This window comes from Aotus nancymaae, unplaced genomic scaffold (assembly GCF_030222135.1).
Source record: "Aotus nancymaae isolate 86718 unplaced genomic scaffold, 86718_ANA_hifiasm-v0.15.2.pri h1tg000010l, whole genome shotgun sequence".
Classification (NCBI taxonomy): domain Eukaryota; kingdom Metazoa; phylum Chordata; class Mammalia; order Primates; family Aotidae; genus Aotus; species Aotus nancymaae.
Window position 1 is genome coordinate 7,258,754 of NW_026988421.1, and position 19,433 is coordinate 7,278,186.

At 47.2% G+C, this 19,433-nt stretch overlaps 1 protein-coding gene across 1 annotated transcript in view; it reads left to right on the top strand.

Moving 5' to 3' along the window:
• The window catches only part of CPXM2 (carboxypeptidase X, M14 family member 2), a 153,313-nt gene that overhangs the window by 106,502 nt on the left and 27,378 nt on the right, over positions 1-19,433 (top strand). Inside the window, exon 7 of the mRNA XM_012453412.3 lies at positions 12,411-12,499. Within this exon, the coding sequence (XP_012308835.2) occupies positions 12,411-12,499 (89 nt within the window). The remainder of the gene's footprint in view (positions 1-12,410; positions 12,500-19,433) is intronic.

Consider the following 19,433-nt stretch of genomic DNA (forward strand, 5'->3'; position numbering starts at 1 on the left):
GAGCTGCCAAAAGGCACTGCCTGGGGGTCAGTCCTCCATGTCGGCCAGGAGCAGGTGACACGCTGTGTCCTTTCTCCCAATACGTACATCCTCCCAGCCCATGTTCACTAGTTGGTAGTTATTGAAAAGCTATTTTAATTGTAAGGCCACCACCTGTCTTGCTAAACTATGATGTTTCAACCAGCTACCCCATCCCACCATCAAGATGTACAAATTGGAGAAAAGATGGGCTCTTGCTCTGTTGGGTCACCATGGGTGCAAGACTTTGTAGGTAAATTGATTTGCTCCCTTCCACTTTTGCTTGCAAAGTCAGGCCTATAGTCTGAATACCGTCTTGTGCCAAGGAGTCGATCATTCATTTGGGCCCCAGGCCTGGGCTCTTGAAAAGATAGGAATTAGGTAGAGGGCACAAAGTAGCCATTGACTTCCTCATTCTAAGCCTCCTTTTGCTGAGGGTGATGTCATCGGCATCTTTTTGATGGGCATAGACCAGCTCATTGGAGTTGTTGAGTATTGGCTGAGCCCTTCCGATTGCCAAGGCCTTGAAAAGGAGATGAGTTCACACCCCTTTCAGCGGAAGACTGGTGGACAGAAGGGGCATGAGCTTGGGCTCAGCTCAGACCTGGGTGCAAATTCCACATTTGCTCCTCGGCAACTGTGGCCTCAGGTAGCCTGTGCAAATGTTCTGTGGTTTACTTTCCTATGGAATGGAGGTAATACCTTCCTTGTAGGGATGTGGCCGAGCCCTTCAACTTCTCGGGCCTCTCTTTCATAAAACACTCAAATAAAATAACACAAATGTTCATCACAGTCCTATGGGAAATCCCAAATCTCCTCCTTCCTAGGGTGTCTGGGGCCCTGGGGTGGCTGCCCAGCTGTCTTCCACCTCCTGCTCCACAGGCCTCCTCCCAGCTCTGCTCTGAGTTGCCTTAGGTCTTTCCTGCCAGTGGCTCTGGGTTCCAGAACAGCAGTCTCCACCGATGCTGATTTGCATGCAGGAGTATTGCAGAAGGTCTGGGGATAACAAAGGGGCAGCCCCGGCAATCAGCGTTTCTCTTCCCGAGTTTCCTTGTCATCCCAGCAAGGGGAACCCGTTGCTCACTGCCTTCCTCCTCAGTCTAGCCTGCCACCCTGCCACCCTGCCAACCTGGCGTTAGAACTGTGATCTCCCTGGGGAGACCTTTCCTGTCTCTGTCTCTGTTTCTCATTTCCCGTCTCTGTCTCTGCTGTCCCCTGGCTTCCTGTCTCTAGGGCTTCTGGGTTGGGGTGGTGGGTGGAATGTCTGGGTTTTTCTTGATAGAGACCTTCTTCCATCCTGGCTAGCTGGCAGCTTGCCTTTCAAAACCATGAGTTCCACGTCCATGAGAAGAACTCCGCCACTCCCCTAGGAGGCAGAAGAGGCTGCTCTTGTTTTGATTGTAAGTTTCCAGCAGCCCCTCCATTCCTGATTGGGGACGCTGTGAAGACTAAATGAGGCCGTGTTTGTAGAGCACCAGTGCATAGTTAGTGCTCAATACACTTTATTTCTCCCAATTTCCCCTTCTTCCTCCTCGCCCTGCCCGAGATTTGGCCATTTTGTTCTGTGGCTGCCTCGTTTCTAAGGTCACCAGACTCCACAGGTGGTGAGTGGATGTGAGAAGATACTTGCTCCCCACTGACCCTGTCCTGGTTTTGTTTTCTGTCCTCTCTGTGACTCGCTAATGGTGCCAAATCTCTACTTTTCCAGCAACAAGAATGCTGAGGCCTCTCCCTGTGCAGAGGACTCTGGGATTTGAGGTTGAGATGCCAGGTCACGCGGGGAACCATAGATTTCTCTCCTGTCCCGTCTGAAACTCTGGGCCTGGGTCCAGCTGTACAAAAAGAAGCCCACCGCTTGCTGTACAGAAGCAGCTCAGTTTGGAAGGATGGCCTCTTGCAGTGGGCATTTGTTCAGGGTACGCCACGACGAACTTTACCAGGCTGAAGAGTGTCCCCCTCAGAATTCATTTTCCCCTCAGAACATCAAATGTGATCTTATTTAGAAATAGGTCCTTGCAGATATAATCAATCAAGAGGAAGTCCCCCTAGAATCTCAGATGTGATCTTATTTAGAAACAACGGTCTTTACAGATGTAATCAATGAAGAAGAGGTCATACTGGATGAGCCCTTAATCCAATGACTGGTGTCCTTAAGAAGAGAAAACAGAGACACGGAGGCACACAGGGAGAACACCATGTGACATTGGAGGTAGAAATCGGAGTGATGTGGCTATAAGCCAAGGGTTGCAGGCAGCCACTGGACGTTGGAAGAGGCAGGGAAGTACCCTCCTCTAGAGCTTTTAGAGAGAGCATGGTCCTGCTGATGCCTTGATTTCGAAGCTCTATCCTTCAGAACCATGAGAGCTGTTCCGCTGTTTTAAGCTGCCTGGAGTGTGGTGTACTTTGTTATGGCAGCCCCAGGAACCCAATACTCAGACCAAAGATGGCACACCCTCGTGACTGTCCTCACCCTGATGATGTGGCTTTAACTTACTGTCCCCACCCTACCTTCCATTCTCTGTTCTGCCATGGTAATAGGGTGATAGTGTCGCAGCTTCAGGTGGACCCCTGTTAGAGGCCTCCTGCGCCCTAGAAAATGCACTTCTTCAAAACTGGCCTTTCTTAAATAACTTGATTAGAATGTCCACCCATCCATTCATTCATTTACTCACTCACTCATTCGTATATCAAATATGTATGGGGTGCCTATTCTGAGGCAGATTCTTGGCAATCTGAGATAAGATAGACCCACCTGCTGCCTCTGTCTCTTCTGGCATGGTGGGGGAGACCTGTCTGTACCTGTGAGATGCCTTTATTCCCAGTGAATCCTTCCCAGCAGAGGTGAGATCAGACCTTGTTGGCTGCAGCCTGTCTTCCTGGCAGCAGAAGCCAGCTTCCCCTTACCGAGTTTAAATAAATGTGAGATTTCACTTTGTGGTCCAGCTGCCCAATGTTGATGATCTTGGGAAGCTGTTAAAACAGCCACTCTTGAAAACTGTCTTTCCTGACAGCTTCCCTGCCAGTCAGGCTGCAGACTGGCTGGGGGCTGTCGGCACAGCAGCATCTGCCAAGGAAGCAGAGGGTTTCCCGGACTTCCGTGCCTGCAGTGGAGAAGCTGCGCAATGGGGACATAGGAAATGGGATAGAAGTTTCCTTAATAAGCACAGAGGATGTGCTGCCCCCTCTGAGGGGCCATATGGGGCGATGGGTTTGATGCTTGTGTTGACAGTGATGACCCAGGATCAGGTGGGGCTGTGCCTGGGGGTCTGTGGCTCCTGGGTCTCTCTTGGCCTTGCTCTATAGAAACCACCTTGTCATCAGAGCAGCCAATGGGGTCTGGACAAAGGTGACAGCATCAGACAGCCAGCTCTTTGTGGGAGGGGTTTCTTGCTCAGCTCACATGTGGAGCCAGACCATCTGTGTTCAGGGTTTGCTGAGCATGCTGGGGCTTAGGGAGGTCATGAGGCCACAGTGGTAGCCTGTTCCTTGGGTGAGAGACTGGCCTTGCGCCAGGTAAAGAAAGATCTGCTGTGACCTTGCACCTCTGGTGTCCTCAGTGAGCACTTTGGGGCCAGGGATCCTTTTTATTTTTTATTATGTTTTTAATCAAGGTGAAATTCATATAACATACACTACACTTTTTTTTTCTTGAAATGGAGTCTTGCTCTGTTGCCAGGCTGGAGTGCAGTGGCACAATCTTGGCTCACTACAACCTCTACCTCCTGGGTTCAAGTGACTGTCCTGCCTCAGCCTCCCAAGTAGCTGGAACTACAGGCTTGTGCCACCATGCCCAGCTAATTTTGGCATTTTTAGTAGAGACAGGGGTTCATCATGTTGGCCAGGATGGTCTCAATCACTTGACCTTGTGATCTGCCCACCTCAGCCTCCCAAAGTGCTGGGATTACAGGCGTGAGCCACCACACCTGGCCAACTTTTAAAGTGTACATTTTGGTGATATTTAATGTATTCATAATGTTGTGCAAGCCCCAGCTTTCTCTAGTTTCAAAACTTTGTCATCGCTCCCTAAAACCTCCCTGAACCTGTAACTGAACAGGAGGTTCATTGCTCTCACCACATGCAGAGTCCAATGAACAAGACCGAGGCCTGGTATAAAGAAAGCGGTTACTCTGAAGCCAGCTTAGGGGAAGAGGTGTCTGGTCTTTAAATGTGCTGCTTTGCTTTTGGAGCAGAAAGTGGGCACTTTTAAAAGGGAGGGGAGGGGAATAAGCAAGAGTGAGGGGTCCATGCGAGCTCTGATGCCTTCCCTGCTGGTTGTTCGGGCTGGTGACTGCTGGCCCCTTCCTTGGCAGGCAACGTCCTGGAGGGGAAAGTTCCGTATTGGGCTTGCTTTGGTTTGCAAATCCACTTGTAACTTTCCAGACTTCTGTTTTGCAGCAGATAGTTACAGGAACTTGCCTTGTGGGGAGCGGCTGGTGAAGGGGGAGGTAAAAGGCTGTATTTGCATTTCTTCTTGTTCTGGAGTCTGTCTCCTAGGATGGAGTACAGTGGCACGATCTCAGCTGACCACAACCTCTGCCTCTGGAGTTCAAGCAATTCTCCTGCCTCAGCCTCCTGAGTAGCTGGGATTACAGGCATTGAGCCACCATGCCCAGCTAATTTTTGTATTTTTAGTAGAGATGGGGATTCACCATATTGGCCAGGCTGGTCTTGAACTCCTGACCTCAGGTGATCCACTTACCTTGGCCTCCCAGAGTGCTGGGATTACAGGCATGAGCCACCGCTCCTGGGCTGTATTTGCATTTCTAAAGGGCAAAGTAGGAAGTGGGGAACTGGGGAAATAAGAAGAGAGAGAAAAAAATAATTAAACCACCTCAGAAAAATGGGGATTACAGGCTCATTGAGACTCCACAGTCCCCTCCACCATCCCTGGGTAACCTAAAATCTGTCCCTGTGGGTCTGCTTGTCTGGATGGAGCACTCACAGGCATCCTGAGCCCAGGCTTCTGGGCTGCAGGTGAGCTGCCTTCCTAAAAAAGGAGATTCTTCCCCGAAGCCAAGCACCTAATCATTTCAATCAAGGTCCCAACCAGAAGGTCCCAAGAATCTTCGTCCCCTTGAAGTCCCAATAATGGGTCTTGATCTGGGATTCTTACTGTTCTTTTAAGGATAGTCCCATGTACAGATCACCTGAGGTCAGGAGTTCAACACCAGCCTGGGCAACATGATGAAACCCCATCTCTATTAAAAACAAAAATTAACCAGGTGTGGTGGTGGGTGCCTGTAATCCCAGCTACTGGGAAGGCTGAGGCAGGAGAATTGCTTGACCCAGGAGGTAGAGGTTCCAGTGAGCTGAGATCGCTCCACTGCACTCCAGCCTAGGTGACAAGAGCGAAACTCCATCTCATAAAACAAAACAAAACAAAACAAAAAAACAACAAAAAAAGAATAGTCTCATGTAGTGAGCAGGTGCTTGGTTTAGGGCTCAGGAGCTTCAAGCAGTGGCTGGTGTGGGTGCCAGTACCAGCAGGAGTGAGGGCAAGATGGTTCTGATGCTGCCAGGGCCACCTGGGGGCTCCTTCCACCTGTCCTAGATCTCCTTTTCCAATTGTGCCCCTTTTCCATTTCTGTCTGTACTGTCACCTGGTCCCCAACATGGCTCACAGCCCAGATGCATGGGTAACCGGCTGTGGCCTCCTCTGAGCCCAGGCCTCCTACCACTGACACTCAAGCCTTAGCCAACCTCCTCTTCCTCCCTCCTCCTCTGAGGGATTGTGGCCTGAGTCTCAGATCACCAGGGTTTATTGGACCAGCTGGAGGGTGTGCCCTGGAGAAACACAAGTCACAGAAGCATCTGTGGCTGTTTTTTTCAAGGAGGTTCTCAGAAGGTTTAGTATTTATACATTTTCCTTACAAGAAGGGGGTTAGGTTGGCACTGAGACAAATGATGACATCCTTGGGAGACGTTAGTGCCCAGTAAATCTACATTTGACATAAGATAAGGTGAACATTTGAAGAAAAAGGGAATAGAGGAAGCAACCTCTTGGGGAGGGGTGAAGGATCTTGTCTTTGTTTGGTGCCTGGGAAGGATCTTGTCTTTTGAAAGGGCTGGTTTCTGTTTAGCCGATAGGGTAGAAAGCCTAATGATGGGCAATGAGAGATGTAGTATAATGAGATGTGTCCCATTTACCATCCACTGTGGCGGTGATCTCAGCTTCCAAGGTTTCTCTGGGATTCTCTTGGCCAAGAAGTGGTCCTTTCAGTCAGTTGGGGCTTAGAATTTTATTTTTATTTCTCACTTCTAAACATCTTGTGGATGTGCATAGGGTCCTGGGAATGTCCAGTTGTTTGCTGTCAGGTGTGGGGCCAGTGTCTGCCTGAGCTGCCTGATGCCACAGAGCATGTGCATCATGTTCCAGGGAAGGCAGCTGGAAGCAGGGCCTCTGTCTCTCATCCTCTCTCACACATATGCCTCCTGAAACAGAATATGAAGAACTCAGCCTTTGCACACATCTGTCTCTGTCTGAGGATGCGTGTGCTCCTTCCATGAGCCTTGAGTGAACCTCTCATGGTTGGGGGCCTTGCATCTTTCACACTTATTTCCCCAGCATCTCACACTGTCCTTGGCATGTAGCAGTGTTCAGTGAACAATGGGGTGAAGTCAGTAAAAGCTTTTTGCTTCAAGATTAAAGCTACATCTGCATACGTCAATGGGCACTGGCCAAATGTAGGTCATGTCTGGCCTAAGATGGGGTTATGAGATTGCTTTCTCATATACTGTGGTCATTAAGACAGCAAAACAACAGGCTGATCAATTAATAATTAAATTTTTAACCAGAAGACATCTGCAGGCACACATCTGCCGGTCAGAGCTGTGGTCCTTAAGAAGCTAAAGTGATTTAAGCCGCATAATTAAGTTGTCACGAAAAACGAGATACGGAACCAGAGTTGCTTGAGCTGGCTGGAGAGGGTGAACAACCATCCAGGCTGCCAGGGACTGAGGGGTTCTCATGACGTGACACTGTTTAAAACCAGGACAGTCCTGGGAGAACCGGTACAAGTTGGTCGCTTTGTTGTTAGGCCACGTGTCAGAGTCCCAAGTGCTATAGGTTGGGAAGTGACAGATAAATTTGAGTGTGTTCAGAGGAGGAAACCGGGGCAGTGAGAGCCGTGGAAATCGTCATGAGGGCGGTGGAGGGAATAGGGATGTTTAGGCAGGAACAGAGACAACTCAGGGGAAAATACGCTACATTTCTTCAAAATCAGTAGGATCGTCATGTAGGGTGTCCAGGCTCTTGGCGTCTTGAACAAAGAATTGGACAAAATGTACAAATGAAGCAAGGAAAGAAAGCAGCAAAAAAAGCAGAGATTTATGGAAAACGAAAGTTTGCTCCACTGGGTGGGGGTGGCCCTGAGCATGGGGGCTCAAGAGCCCGTTACAGAATGTTCTGGGGTTTAAATACCCTCTAGAGGTTTCCAGTGGTCACTTGGTGTACGCCCTATGTCAATGAAGAGGATGAAGTAAAGTTACAAAGTCATTTACTCGGTGTATGCTTTCTGTAAATGGAGAGAATATTTCCTGTCATAGCTGAAGTGTTTCCATTTGATTTAGTTCTAGGAAGTCAGCATGAATCGGCCCTGTGTTTCCTGCCTCCAGACCCTATTCTCCTGCCTCCATCGTACATGAAAGGGAGGAGGCTTAGTCATCCTAGCTGAAGAGGGATGAATTAAGATCAGCAGGTAGACTTCCGCTTGATAAAGAAAGACCTTCCTAGCAATTAGGGCTGACAATAGCACAAGAGGCTGCTTTGTGAGGGCGTGAGCTCTGTCTCTGGAGGGCTCCCATGAATTTACATCAGGGATATCCGAGAATAGATTACCGAAAGGACATGAAGGTAGTGCAGGTGATTGAAGGATTTATTTTTATGACCATGCCTGAGGAGTAAGAAATGACTGAGATGAGGGTGACCAGAAGGCCCTACAGGGCAGCTGACATCTGTGCTGGTCTCTGAGGAGTCAGAAGAAAACTGCAGGGGGACTCAGGGGTGAGGAGGGAGACATGCTTAGGGCAGGTAGTAGCTTCCTAGGGTTGCTGTAACCAGGTACCCAAAACTGGGTGGCTTAGAATAACTTATCCTGCCACTGTTCTGGAGGCCGGAAGCCAAGAGCGAGGTGTCCGCAGGGCTGGTTTCTTCTGGGGCAGTCAGGGAGAATCTGTTCCAGGCCTCTCTCCCAGCTGTGGGTGGTTTGATGTCAGCCTTTGACACCCCTTGGTTTGTAGATGCATTACCCAGCCTCTGCCTTCACTCACCTCATGTTCCCCCACGTGAATGTCCGTATTCAAATCTCTCCATTAGGTGAGGACTCGCCTAATGACTTCACTTGAACTTGAAAGCCTTTTTAAAAACCCTATCTCCAAGCAAGGTCATATTCTCAAGTACTGGGGGTGAGGACTCCAACAGAGCTTTTCTTTGGCAGGGAAGCACAATTCAGCCCTTAACAAGACCAGTTTGGACAGAGCAGAATGTTTGAGTAGTAAGGGAAGTAAGGTTGGAAAGATCTTTTCAGGCTCCACTCCTGGAGTTTGTGGATCCCCATAACTAGGGTGCTGCAGAGGAATCAGCTGGTTTTCCATATACAGGAGGTTAAAGCCCCTGTAGATTGGATCAGTCTGCATTTCTATTTCAGAGGTCAGAAGTCCTACTCAAATTAGGTTAAGAAAAAGGTAAGAAATTCTTGGCTCACATAGGTGAAAATTCCAGGGACAGGTCTGACTTTGGCTTCAGGCAAGAATAGGTCTAACATGTCAGGGACTTGGTGTAGAGGCCAGGGCTCCCTCTGTCACTAACTTGCAGACTGGCAGGTTGGCCACAGACACCTCCCACTTACGTCCTACCCTCCGAGGGCTCCAGCAGAAGAGACTGTTCTCCTGCAAGCTCTGTGAGAAAAGTTATCTGATGGTCCTGGCTTGGATCCTGGGATCGTCGCGATCGTCGTGATCGTTGCTGAGCCAGTGCCTAACCGAAGGAAAGACGTGTGTTTTAGTTGACTAGACCTGAGCCACATGCTCACACTTGCATAGCTGAAGCACCTGAAATCAATTCCCCACAGGAGTGTTACTGGAAAGGGGTCTCAATCCAGAACCCAAGAGAGGGTTCCTGGAGAAGGAATTGGAGATGAATCCATAAAGTAAGAGCAAGTTTATTAAGAAAGTAAAGGAAGAAAGAATGGCTACTTCATAGGCAGAACAGCGGCAGGGGCCACTCAGCTGCTTCTATTTGTTGTTACTTCTTGATTATACGCTAAACAAGGGGTGGGTTATTCATGAGTTTTCTGGGGAAGAGGTGGGCAATTCTCGAAACTAAGGGTTCCTCTCTTTTTAGACCATATAGGGTAACTTCCTAATGTTGCCATAGCATCTGTAAACTGTCATGGTGCTGGTGGGAGGGTCTTTAGGATGCTAATACATTATAATTAACGTATAATGAGCAGTGAGGACCACCAGAGGTCACTCTTGTCACCATCTTGGTTTTTTCATTTTTATTTATTTATTTTTTTACAGGGAGTTTCACTCCTGTTGCCCAGACTGGAGTTCAGTAACACAATCTCTGCTCACTGCAACCTCTGCCTTCTAATTTCAAGTGATTCTCCCACATCAGCCTCCCGAGTAGCTGGGATTACAGGCGCCCGCCACCACACCCGGCTACCTTTTGTATATGTAGTAGAGATGGGGGTTTCACCATGTGGCCAGGCTGATCTCGAACTCTTGACCTCATGATCCACCCACCTCAGCCTCCCAAAGTGCTGGGATTACGGGCGTGAGACATTGCACCCAGCTGCCATCTTGGTTCTGATGGGTTTTCCCTGCTTCTTTATGGCAATTGGTTTTATTAGCTAGGTCTTTATGACCTGTGCCTTGTGCCTGCCTCCTATCTCATTCTGTGACTTAGAGTGCCTAACTTACTGGGAATATAGCCCAGTAGGTCTCAGCCTCATTTTATCCAGCTCCTATTCAAGATGAAGTCGCTCTGGTTGAAACAACTTTGACAGGAGGAAGGGCTTCTCTTGTCCACAGAAGGAAGCAGGGATTAGTGGGCTTAGATGACTCACTGGCTCTGTCTGTGGACTCTGGGCTGGGTCCTCACTCATTTCTTACCTAAGTGCTGGGCTCCTAATAGGGTCTCAATGAAACTTTGTCCAATCAGAAAAGATGGACAAGTAAGGAAGTATTTATTCGAAATGTGGGTGAGTGAAAGTTGTGAAGTTCTGAGACAGTTTTGGTAAAGGGACCCATATCCTTCAGAAGCCCGATTAGCCTTGAGGAAGGAAGAAAGTTGCCAAACATAGAGCTCTTTTGGGCTTAGGGCTCTGAGTTTTTCTTCAATCCTTTTTAAGAACCTTGAAGGCATCATTTGCGTTTCAAAACAAAAGCGACTTTAAAGTCCTTTAAAAAGACGCCCCCCACCGAGGTTTAGGGGGTGTTGAATAGCTCTTAGAAAACAGCATGCAAGTAAGTTAGGTGTAAATGAATGCAAAATACACATTTTACCTTTGCTTTGAAACATGGTGGTTTGGAAATCAAAGGGAAGGCAGCTTGCCTGAGGCGTGGTCAGCCTCCACTCCTCAAAGGAAAGGGCTTGAGAAATCACTGAGGCGTCTGGCGAAGCCTGAATGGCTTTGGCTTTGTCTTGACAAAATGCCAGTTACACGCCCACATTATTTCCCTTCCCGTGACGGTTATTTGTGATAGCATGACTGGAAAACCATTCGTAATATTAAAAGCTATATTTTCGGTGTTTGGGTCTATATGTGATTTTTAACTCGTTGCAAGTGCTCACAAGGGTGAAGCCAGTCTTTTGGTGAACCTTGATCAGCTTGGGTATGGCGTTTGTGACCTGTGGTTGTGGGGACACAGGCACAGGGCTGGCTCAGTTGATGGCAGATGTATATAACACGTGCTGAGTGTTCTCAAACTGTGAAAGTCTACAGAGGCAGCTGGGATCCTGTTGCAATGTGGTTTCTAATTCAGTAGATCGGGGCTGGGTCTAGCAAACAGCCAGTGCTCCTGGTCTGTGGACCACAGCTGGTGGCACAGATCTGGCCTCGCTGCCTCATATACCAGAGTGCTCATCCCCTCACTGCCCCCCACTGCCTGTAGAGTGGCCCTGGGAAGCCACTGGGGTCCAACAGACAGCTGCACCCTTCCCACATTGCTCACATGGTTCCTAGGGCTGTGGGTTCTTTACATTGGAGGGAGTGCTGAACACTGAGCAGGAAATACACCACATTTCCAGTGGCATCTTCCTGACAGAGATGTCACCAGGCTGGTTGGGAGACTTCAAGGCAGATGGAGTGGTCCCTTCCCGGCTTCCCTCCTTCTTGTTCTTGCTCCTCCCTGTTGTCACCTTTCTTTTCTGTGTTCCTAGGTTTTGTAATTATATAAACCATACAGGTTTATAGTAATGGGGATGGGGAGTTAATTTATATGGAAGGGAGTCAAGTGAAGAGCAGACATTGCCTCCCCTGAATCCCAGTTCCCAGAGGTCCGCAGAAACACCAGCTTGCACTGGCTTAGCTGCAAAGGTGTTCTTTATCTTGCTCAAGGTTGGGCTGCGAGGTTGGTTGATTTAATCGCTCTTAGTGTTACTGGAGTTCTCTGACTTCTACTCTGGGTCATCCACACCACTGAAGTCATGCTGAGGCTAGTGCTTCCTGAGGTCAGATGGCCACAGTAGCAACTCGGCAACATGCTTCTGTATTCTTACTGCTAGGGAGAGATCGTTACTCACTCCTCTGCGTCAATAAAGTCCTTCCCTTCAATCTGGATCAATTACAGTGGCTGTGTTCTGATTGGCCAGTCGTGTTGGAGCCCTGGAGCTTGGGACTTGAGATCTTTCTGGAAGTGGGAGAAAGAGATTCCCAAACATAGGACTTCTTTTAGGAAGGAAGAAAGGGAAATGAATGTTGGGTAAGAAGCTAATAGCGTCCATATCCTTCCAGAAGTTTTCATGCATGTGTGTAGTCTTGATATTCACTCATTTATGTAGTGCTAACAGCTTGCTGGGTATATAGGTTTGTTTCATCTATGCTAACAACAGACCATTGAGGGAGGTACCATTCTTTTCCTTGTTTATGGGTAAAAATCCAAGTTCAACACTGCGCAAGTGACTTGCCCGCTTACGTACTCACACAGTATGTAAGCAGAAGAGCGGAGATCTGAACCCAGGCATTCTGGCTCCATACTCTCAACCACTGAGTAATTCAGACTTCTAAGTTGCTTCCTGCAGGTTGGTTTTCTCATCTCTGAGCCAACGTTAGAAGCTAGAGATTGGGCTGCACTGTCCCTGCAGTCCCCATGTGAATCAGGTCTCTAGCAGAAATGCTGTGGGAGAGAGAATGATGGGAGTGAATTCAAAACCATGTTTCTGTCCCTAGATCCTAATAACTATTATCACCGCCGGAACGAGATGACCACCACCGATGACCTGGATTTTAAGCACCACAACTATAAGGAAATGCGCCAGGTAAGACCCGGGTCACAAAGCCTCATGCCGGGAATTTGTCAAAAGAGCAACATATTAATGTGTTCATGAGCGCTTAAATTTTTTTCCAGAAATTGATGATTAGGGATCTGAATGATCATTTGGTTTGCTGAAGACACACTCAATGCTTGTCATTTCAAGATTTGGGGTTCAGGTGATCAGAGGAAGGCTTCCTGGCTGGCAGATTGTTGAAACACAGTTTGAATCTAGGTTCTTCTCATTTAATACACTGGGTCTTAAGAATTATTGTGTTTTTGAGGTCTGTCATTGACTTAAGGATGTTGGTCATATGCAGAGTTGAAGAAGGAAGAGGATCTGGGATAACATAGATAATAATAATAGCAGGAAATAGTCGTATAGGACCAACATGACCATACATGACTGTGTTCAGCCCTCCTAATAACTTTGGAAGGGCAGGGACTGTTGTTATTGTTATTCACAGATGGGAAAACTGAGCACTGAGAGACTATAGCACTCCTCCTTATTATTCAGATCCTCCGAGTTTCAGTCTTGGTTGCATATTAGAACCACCTGGGGACATTTGTAAAGCTACTGATAATTGAGCCCCATCTCAGGCCAATTAAAGCAGAATCCTTAGGAGACAGGGACCTGGGGATCCAGATTTTTAAATCCTCTTTTTGTGATTCTGCTGTCCAGCCAGGTTTCAGAACTACTGGTTGGTAGCTTCATAGCTCTTAGTATTGTTAGAAAGAAAAGACAATCTCAGATGAGATTTTCTCCCAGATTTAATTATAGAAACCCAATAGTTCTGAGCTTTTGACAGCATTTGCATACTGAGTGCAGAAGGGGGAAGGGATAGCATGTTTATTAGGACAAGCTAAAAAGGCAGTACCTACGCTAAGCACGGTGCCTGTGAAATCCTGTTCTGTGCCTACCCCCAGCATGTGCTGGAAAGCATGGGGAGGAGCTGGCAAATGAGAAATGCTCAGAGAGCTAAGAATCTGAAGAGACAGAACATGCAGAAATGTCCTTCTGAATACATTTACAGAACAAGGATTCATCAAGGGCAAATCAACATGGCTCAAAGGGAGGGCTTGTAGGTGCTAAGGCAGGGGAGCAGCCATCCAGTACAAATGTGGAAGATGTTTCTGAGGTCGGAGCAATTAAGCGGAGCCCCAGTCCCATGGAATGAACAAGCCTAGTTTGTCTTGATGTGATCTAACTTGAGATACTCGCACATAGCTTCCAGACACCTGTCAGCACAGACTTAGAGGTGGGATGTGCTAAGAAATCTTCTTGCTGTCTTGCTCTTCAGAAATCAAGATAATGTGTTTGGACTTGAGGGCTGTGAATCATCCCTGCTGCTCTACATTTTGGGGTATTTACATGGCTCTGCTCACCATTTCATTTTATGGAGCACGGGTGTGTTAACTCCACTTTGCTCACTGGATGTCTCAGGATAGCTTCTTGAGCTCAGATGAGACAATATCAACTCAGTGCAATTAATGTCAAGAGCAATAAATCTAAATGCATTGAAAATGAATGAATTGCACAGAGACTCCAGGTAGCTGTTATCTGTAAATAGTTGTCCTTCATGGGGACTTGGGACTTGGTGACTCTGGTCACTATTGGAGCCAAGAGAGATCTTTGGATAGTCAGTGCATTCCCCTCGAGTGACACTGGGGAACCCCTGTGAGATCCCACAGCTCAGCAGCTCTCCACTGGAAACTGTCCAGGAGAGCGCCCATCAATCCTGAAGAGTGTTCAAGCCGGAAATGATTTGCCATTTGTATTCCTGGCTCCTGGGGATGGGAAAGAAGTCAACATTTTGAGCAATTTCCCCATATGGAGTCTGCTAGGTTACTGTAGAAATCTTTCTCCCTCAGGAAAAAATTGTTCATTTTTCCTACTATTGAAAGAGACATTTACAACAAACCAAAAAATGAGAAACAGAAGCAGGAAGCAAGAAGTGAAAATAGAAAACCTTACTGCATTGTAGGAGGAAGATAATGAGGGCACATAAGACTCTTTTGTGCAGAGAGCACTGACTTGTAAGACACCTTTCCAGGCAGAGGGGAGCTGCAGGTAGTTGGGGTGAAGGGAGGAAGAGAGGAAGGAGAAAGTCCTGACATTGACACTATAAGGCAGGGAAAGGGAATTGTTCCAAGAGAATGCTGAGAGCCTTCATAGCCTGTGTTGCAATTCATACTTGCATAGTTGCTGGTTTACATATACATTGCCTTTCTCCCTCACTTGGGACAATGAGGGAAGAGACCCTGTCATTTGTATCATCCATAATGTGCACTTGGTCAATGTGTATATTTGAGGTTCTCACAGTCATGGGGGATGGGAGGGAGAAGGGAGCCATCTGCTTGGCCATGGTTTGGGAGGCTTTGGTTGCAGAGGGGGTCAGCTGTCATCCAAGGTGGGCTGCTGGACACTGGCAGGCAGGGACGGAGCGGGGGTGCTCTGAACAGAGAGGGAAGCAAGAGTGAAGGCATGGGGTCAGAGCTGACAGGTGTGTTCTGTGACAATTTGCAGGCAGCTGATAAGAGGCTGGTCCTGAGTGCCAGGAGGGGCTTTTATCCAGACGAGGGGGGCCATGGAGTTTCTTTAGGTGTGCAGAGCTGTGTTTCTGGAAGTTGTAAGGAGGGCAGGCCCCTGGGCCTGAAGGAGGATGAGAGGAGAGGCATTTCTGAAGCAGGCTGCCCAGTGGAGGTCACCTGCTGGAGTGGGGTGGGGAGAGAAAGGGACCGGCCTGGTGTGCTTCTGTGGAGAAAAGGAAGAAGTGATTTTGAGGACAAGAATAATGACCTACTTTGGTTTGGGCACAGTGTTGTCAGGTCCCAAAAACCCAGGAAATACTGCCTGGTGGTTCCTATGTAGACAGTGTGATGTGGGTAGAAAAAAGTAACATAGGCAGACACCATCTGGAAGGGAGCCATCTAATGATATTGATTTCCAGGGCAGCTAAGGATGGCCAGGGACACCAGCCTATGGGGACCGTGACTGACTCACCCACTTGCTCCATGCTCAGCCTGATCCTGTGGGGGCAGGAGGCCAGGGCGGAGCAGCAAGCCTGCAGATCCAGACACACCCAACTCCATTCCTTTCCTCTTCCTTCCTTCTGGAATTTTCTTTTCCATTGGGCCAGGTGCGGTGTGTGTTTCTCAAGCAAATGAGGAAAGATGACAGAAGAGAACTTTCCTCTTCTCTACTCTCCTTTTTTTTTTTTTAATACTTGCGTTCACTGGATAAACAATATCGTGCCAGCATCAGATGCAAACCAAAAGCCGAAAGACAAATCCTCCATGAACCCACGACTCTAAGAAGAATCAGCAGTTTTCATGTTCTCCCCATTTCCATCTGGTGTTTGAACTTCTGTATTCACAGAATTCCTACGGTTTTGATCAGAGGATAGTTACGTCTTGGCCCTGTGTTTCTCAGCGAATGTTGGATCATTAGCCATTTTCCATGCTGTCTTCATAATTGTGATTGTGAGGTTGCAGAATGTTCTGGTGAGTGGATGCATCATACTTTTCTCAGCTTCTTTCCTGCTCTGGAACATTTGGATATCTCCCAATTCATAACTTTTCATGAATACTGGCAAAGTATGAAACATGCCACAACAAGTGTCATTGTGCATAACATTTTGCCATCTTTATGAATAATTTCCTTCTGATATTTTGCCAGAAATTGAGGCCCTTGATTCTATCTCTTTCAGTAGAGAGAGAAGCAGCAGAGCCTGGAATTCAGTAGACACCAGGATGCAAAGTTTATTTCCATCTCAGAGTTGGGAAAACAGTCTTGAAGAGACCAAGAGTCTTGCAAACCCTTGTACTTTCTAAGATGGTGTTTCTCAATGTTCTTTTCATGACTGCCTTCCTAGGGAGACTTCTTAGACTTATTTTCTTTTCTTAATCATCCTCCCCACATTATATTAAATATTAAGAAATAAGATTTTGCCAGATAGGGTTGAACTTTGGAGGACCACAAAGCATTGTAATACCTAAAACTTTTTAGCCACAATTTTCAGTCTCTTGGGGTGAAGTCATCTCTTTTGAGAATGCATGCTCTAAGGCTATAGTGAAAATTCTACTTTTTACTCTGCCTGTAGTCATCGAGACCCAAACATTTACCACAAAGACCCAAACTCCAAAAAACCAACTTTGACCCTTTTCAAGACTAATTGTATTCCCTTACAAGAATTCATTGTGTTTAAATGGGAAACTCCATTCCTGGGGACGTTCATGGTTGCCTTGCTGAGAAGAGCAGAGTGGGCCACCACCCATGTCTTTGATGGTGCTGGTAGCCACTGGAGAGATGCTTCCTGGCATTGCAAAGGGCCACTGTGCAGAGAGAATTGTAAAGAAACTTCACTGAGAAGAAGATTCTTCAAAGGCCCATGGTCTCACGGGAAAGATGCTTGTGATACCACGGCACAGTGGCATGCACTTTGTTTGTTATTGTGCTATTGGTAGGAAAGTGTGGCTGGTATGGATGTACGGTGATCGTGGGTAGAGTATAAGAAGATGATTCTGATAACTCATGGCCCAAGCATCTTCCCATGCCATAGCTAAGTGTGCCTATCAAGGGGAGATGATATTTGTTTTCTTCCAGTGTCAAGGTCGTGATCTCTCCTACTGACAGCATATTTCTCCTGCAGCTAATTGAAAGGGGGTGGGGTAACAGTGAAGAAAGCCAGCAAAGCTGAATGCATACATTCATTGCCTAGTTCGGGATGAGCCACCTGGCTTTATGTCTGTAGAGCTAGTCACTGATCTGATTGCATGACGGTGAATTACCTGCCAGTTAGGATTTGCTAAGGTCGATGCTGTTGGCTGAGAATGACTGCATCAGCAGGGACTAGTACATGGAGTCTCAAAGGAGATGGCAAGTGTGCCATGGCCATCAGAATGGTCACAGTGTACAGCAAATAGAGATGCACTGGTTCTCATTTCTCTGCTATACCTTCATGGACAGATAAGGGTGTGGGAAGAAGCCTGAGAGTCCAAAGTCCTGGCTTCACCTGCTACCAGCTGGGTGATCCAGGGAAATCACTCGATGTCCTTCTGGGCCTCAGTCTCCAAGTCTGTAGAATGAGAACCACCTCCTCTGTCTTTTCTACTTTACCCATTGGTCATGATGGTGAGACTTAGTAGAGAAACCGAACATATTCTTACTATTCTTGTTAACACATTTGGTGACGTTATTACTGTGTCTTTTATTAAAACATAGTGCTAGTCACGGTGGCTCCCTGCTGTCTCTGTAGTGTTTGTCTTCGTGGTGTTGGCTGTAGAAGCTATATGTCCTTTGCACGTTGCTTCTCCATTTATGATGGATTTCTGTTGTAGCCTTCCTGGGAACAAGAGTCTTTGTAGCCAGCTTTATCTCACCTAAATATTGTGACACAAAGTGAGTTATCATAAAGTGAAGCCTGCTTTAACCCCTGGAGCAGTAAGAGAGTTAGACCCTGAATTCTCAGTCAAGGCTGCACCTGTCACCTCTTGCAGGCATGTCACAAAAGCCAAGCTATAGCTGCAGTAAATCTTTCCACTCCTCTACAAATGCTCCTTGATGCTCATTAAGCCACTCTTCCCAGTCATTACAGAATGTAGTGTTGTGAAAGGCATATGAAGCACACAGCCATATAACTCCACTGTCTCATAAATTCTACATAATAACAATTTTCCAGTTCTACTAGATTTCAACCCACCATAAAATTTGCAACAGATTTGTTTATCTACACTTTACAAGGACATTTTATGGATAATTCCGTTGATCCCATTTTTTGGCAGCTTGCTAGAACGCATTCAGATCTGTGCTGCCCTAGCCTCTGTTCTGCACCAACTCAGTTCCAGCTTAGCTTTCAGAAGGCCACGCCCCCCACAACGGGCACCTGCCCACCAGCCACCCTGGCCAGGATGGACTTCCTGTCTGTTTCTGTAGCACCTGAGCTTCCTTCCTAGTCTCTAACACAGTCATGAAACTGTCCCTGGAACCCTCTGGCCCCTACTGCATGGTCTGGTGCGTGGCTCAATAAAGAGACATCCTTTGAATCAGACATCACTTGGAGATTGAGAAACAAATTTAACCTAGCAAATTATGGCTACTTGCAGTGAACTCACAGGTACTGGTTCAGTGATGTGAGGCAAGGCAGCCTCTAGGGAGAGAGTGTTTCTGGCCTTTGGCCTTTAGGGCAGCCTTTTATTCTGTGACTTGCAGAGCCCTCAGTACCTCCTTTGGACCCTGGTCTCATTCTCCCAGACCTCAGCTATCAGTCCGACAAGCTGACTAAAAATGCAAAATTCAGAAAACAGCATATATTTATTTCACTTCCTTGCTGAAGCCTGCTTTTCCTACCATTTAACCCCATGATTCCTGTTGTCATGGTGACCCAATGCTCTCCTTACTTAGCAGCAATGAACGGAGTCATTGCATGCCTCTTATTGGCTGTGTGCTGCAAGAAGGAACAGCATTTGTTCAACCCAACAATGTAGATGCTCATTAAATTATGAAAAAAGTTGATATTAAGATATAATTATTTGGTCAGGCATGAAAGATAAAGGGCTGAGTCTGTCTCCTCAGTGATCTGCAGTGTAGTGAGTGGGCAATAAGAAAACAGGAAATCACAGTGAAAAGTAATAACCACCAATGAGGGAGGTGAGAACCGCAACCAGGGAGGTGAGTACCACAACCAAGAAAGTGATAACTACAACCAGAGAGGTGATAACTGCAAGAGAGGTGATAACCACATCAGGGAAAGTGATAACCACAACCAGGGGGATGATGACCACAACGAGGGAGGTGATCACAACCAGGGAGGTGATAACCACAAATAGGGAAGTGATAACCACAACCAGGAAAGTGGCTACCACAATGAGAGAGGTGATGACCGTAATCAGGGAGGTGATAACCATAATCAGGGAGGTGATAACCACAATGAGAGAGGTGA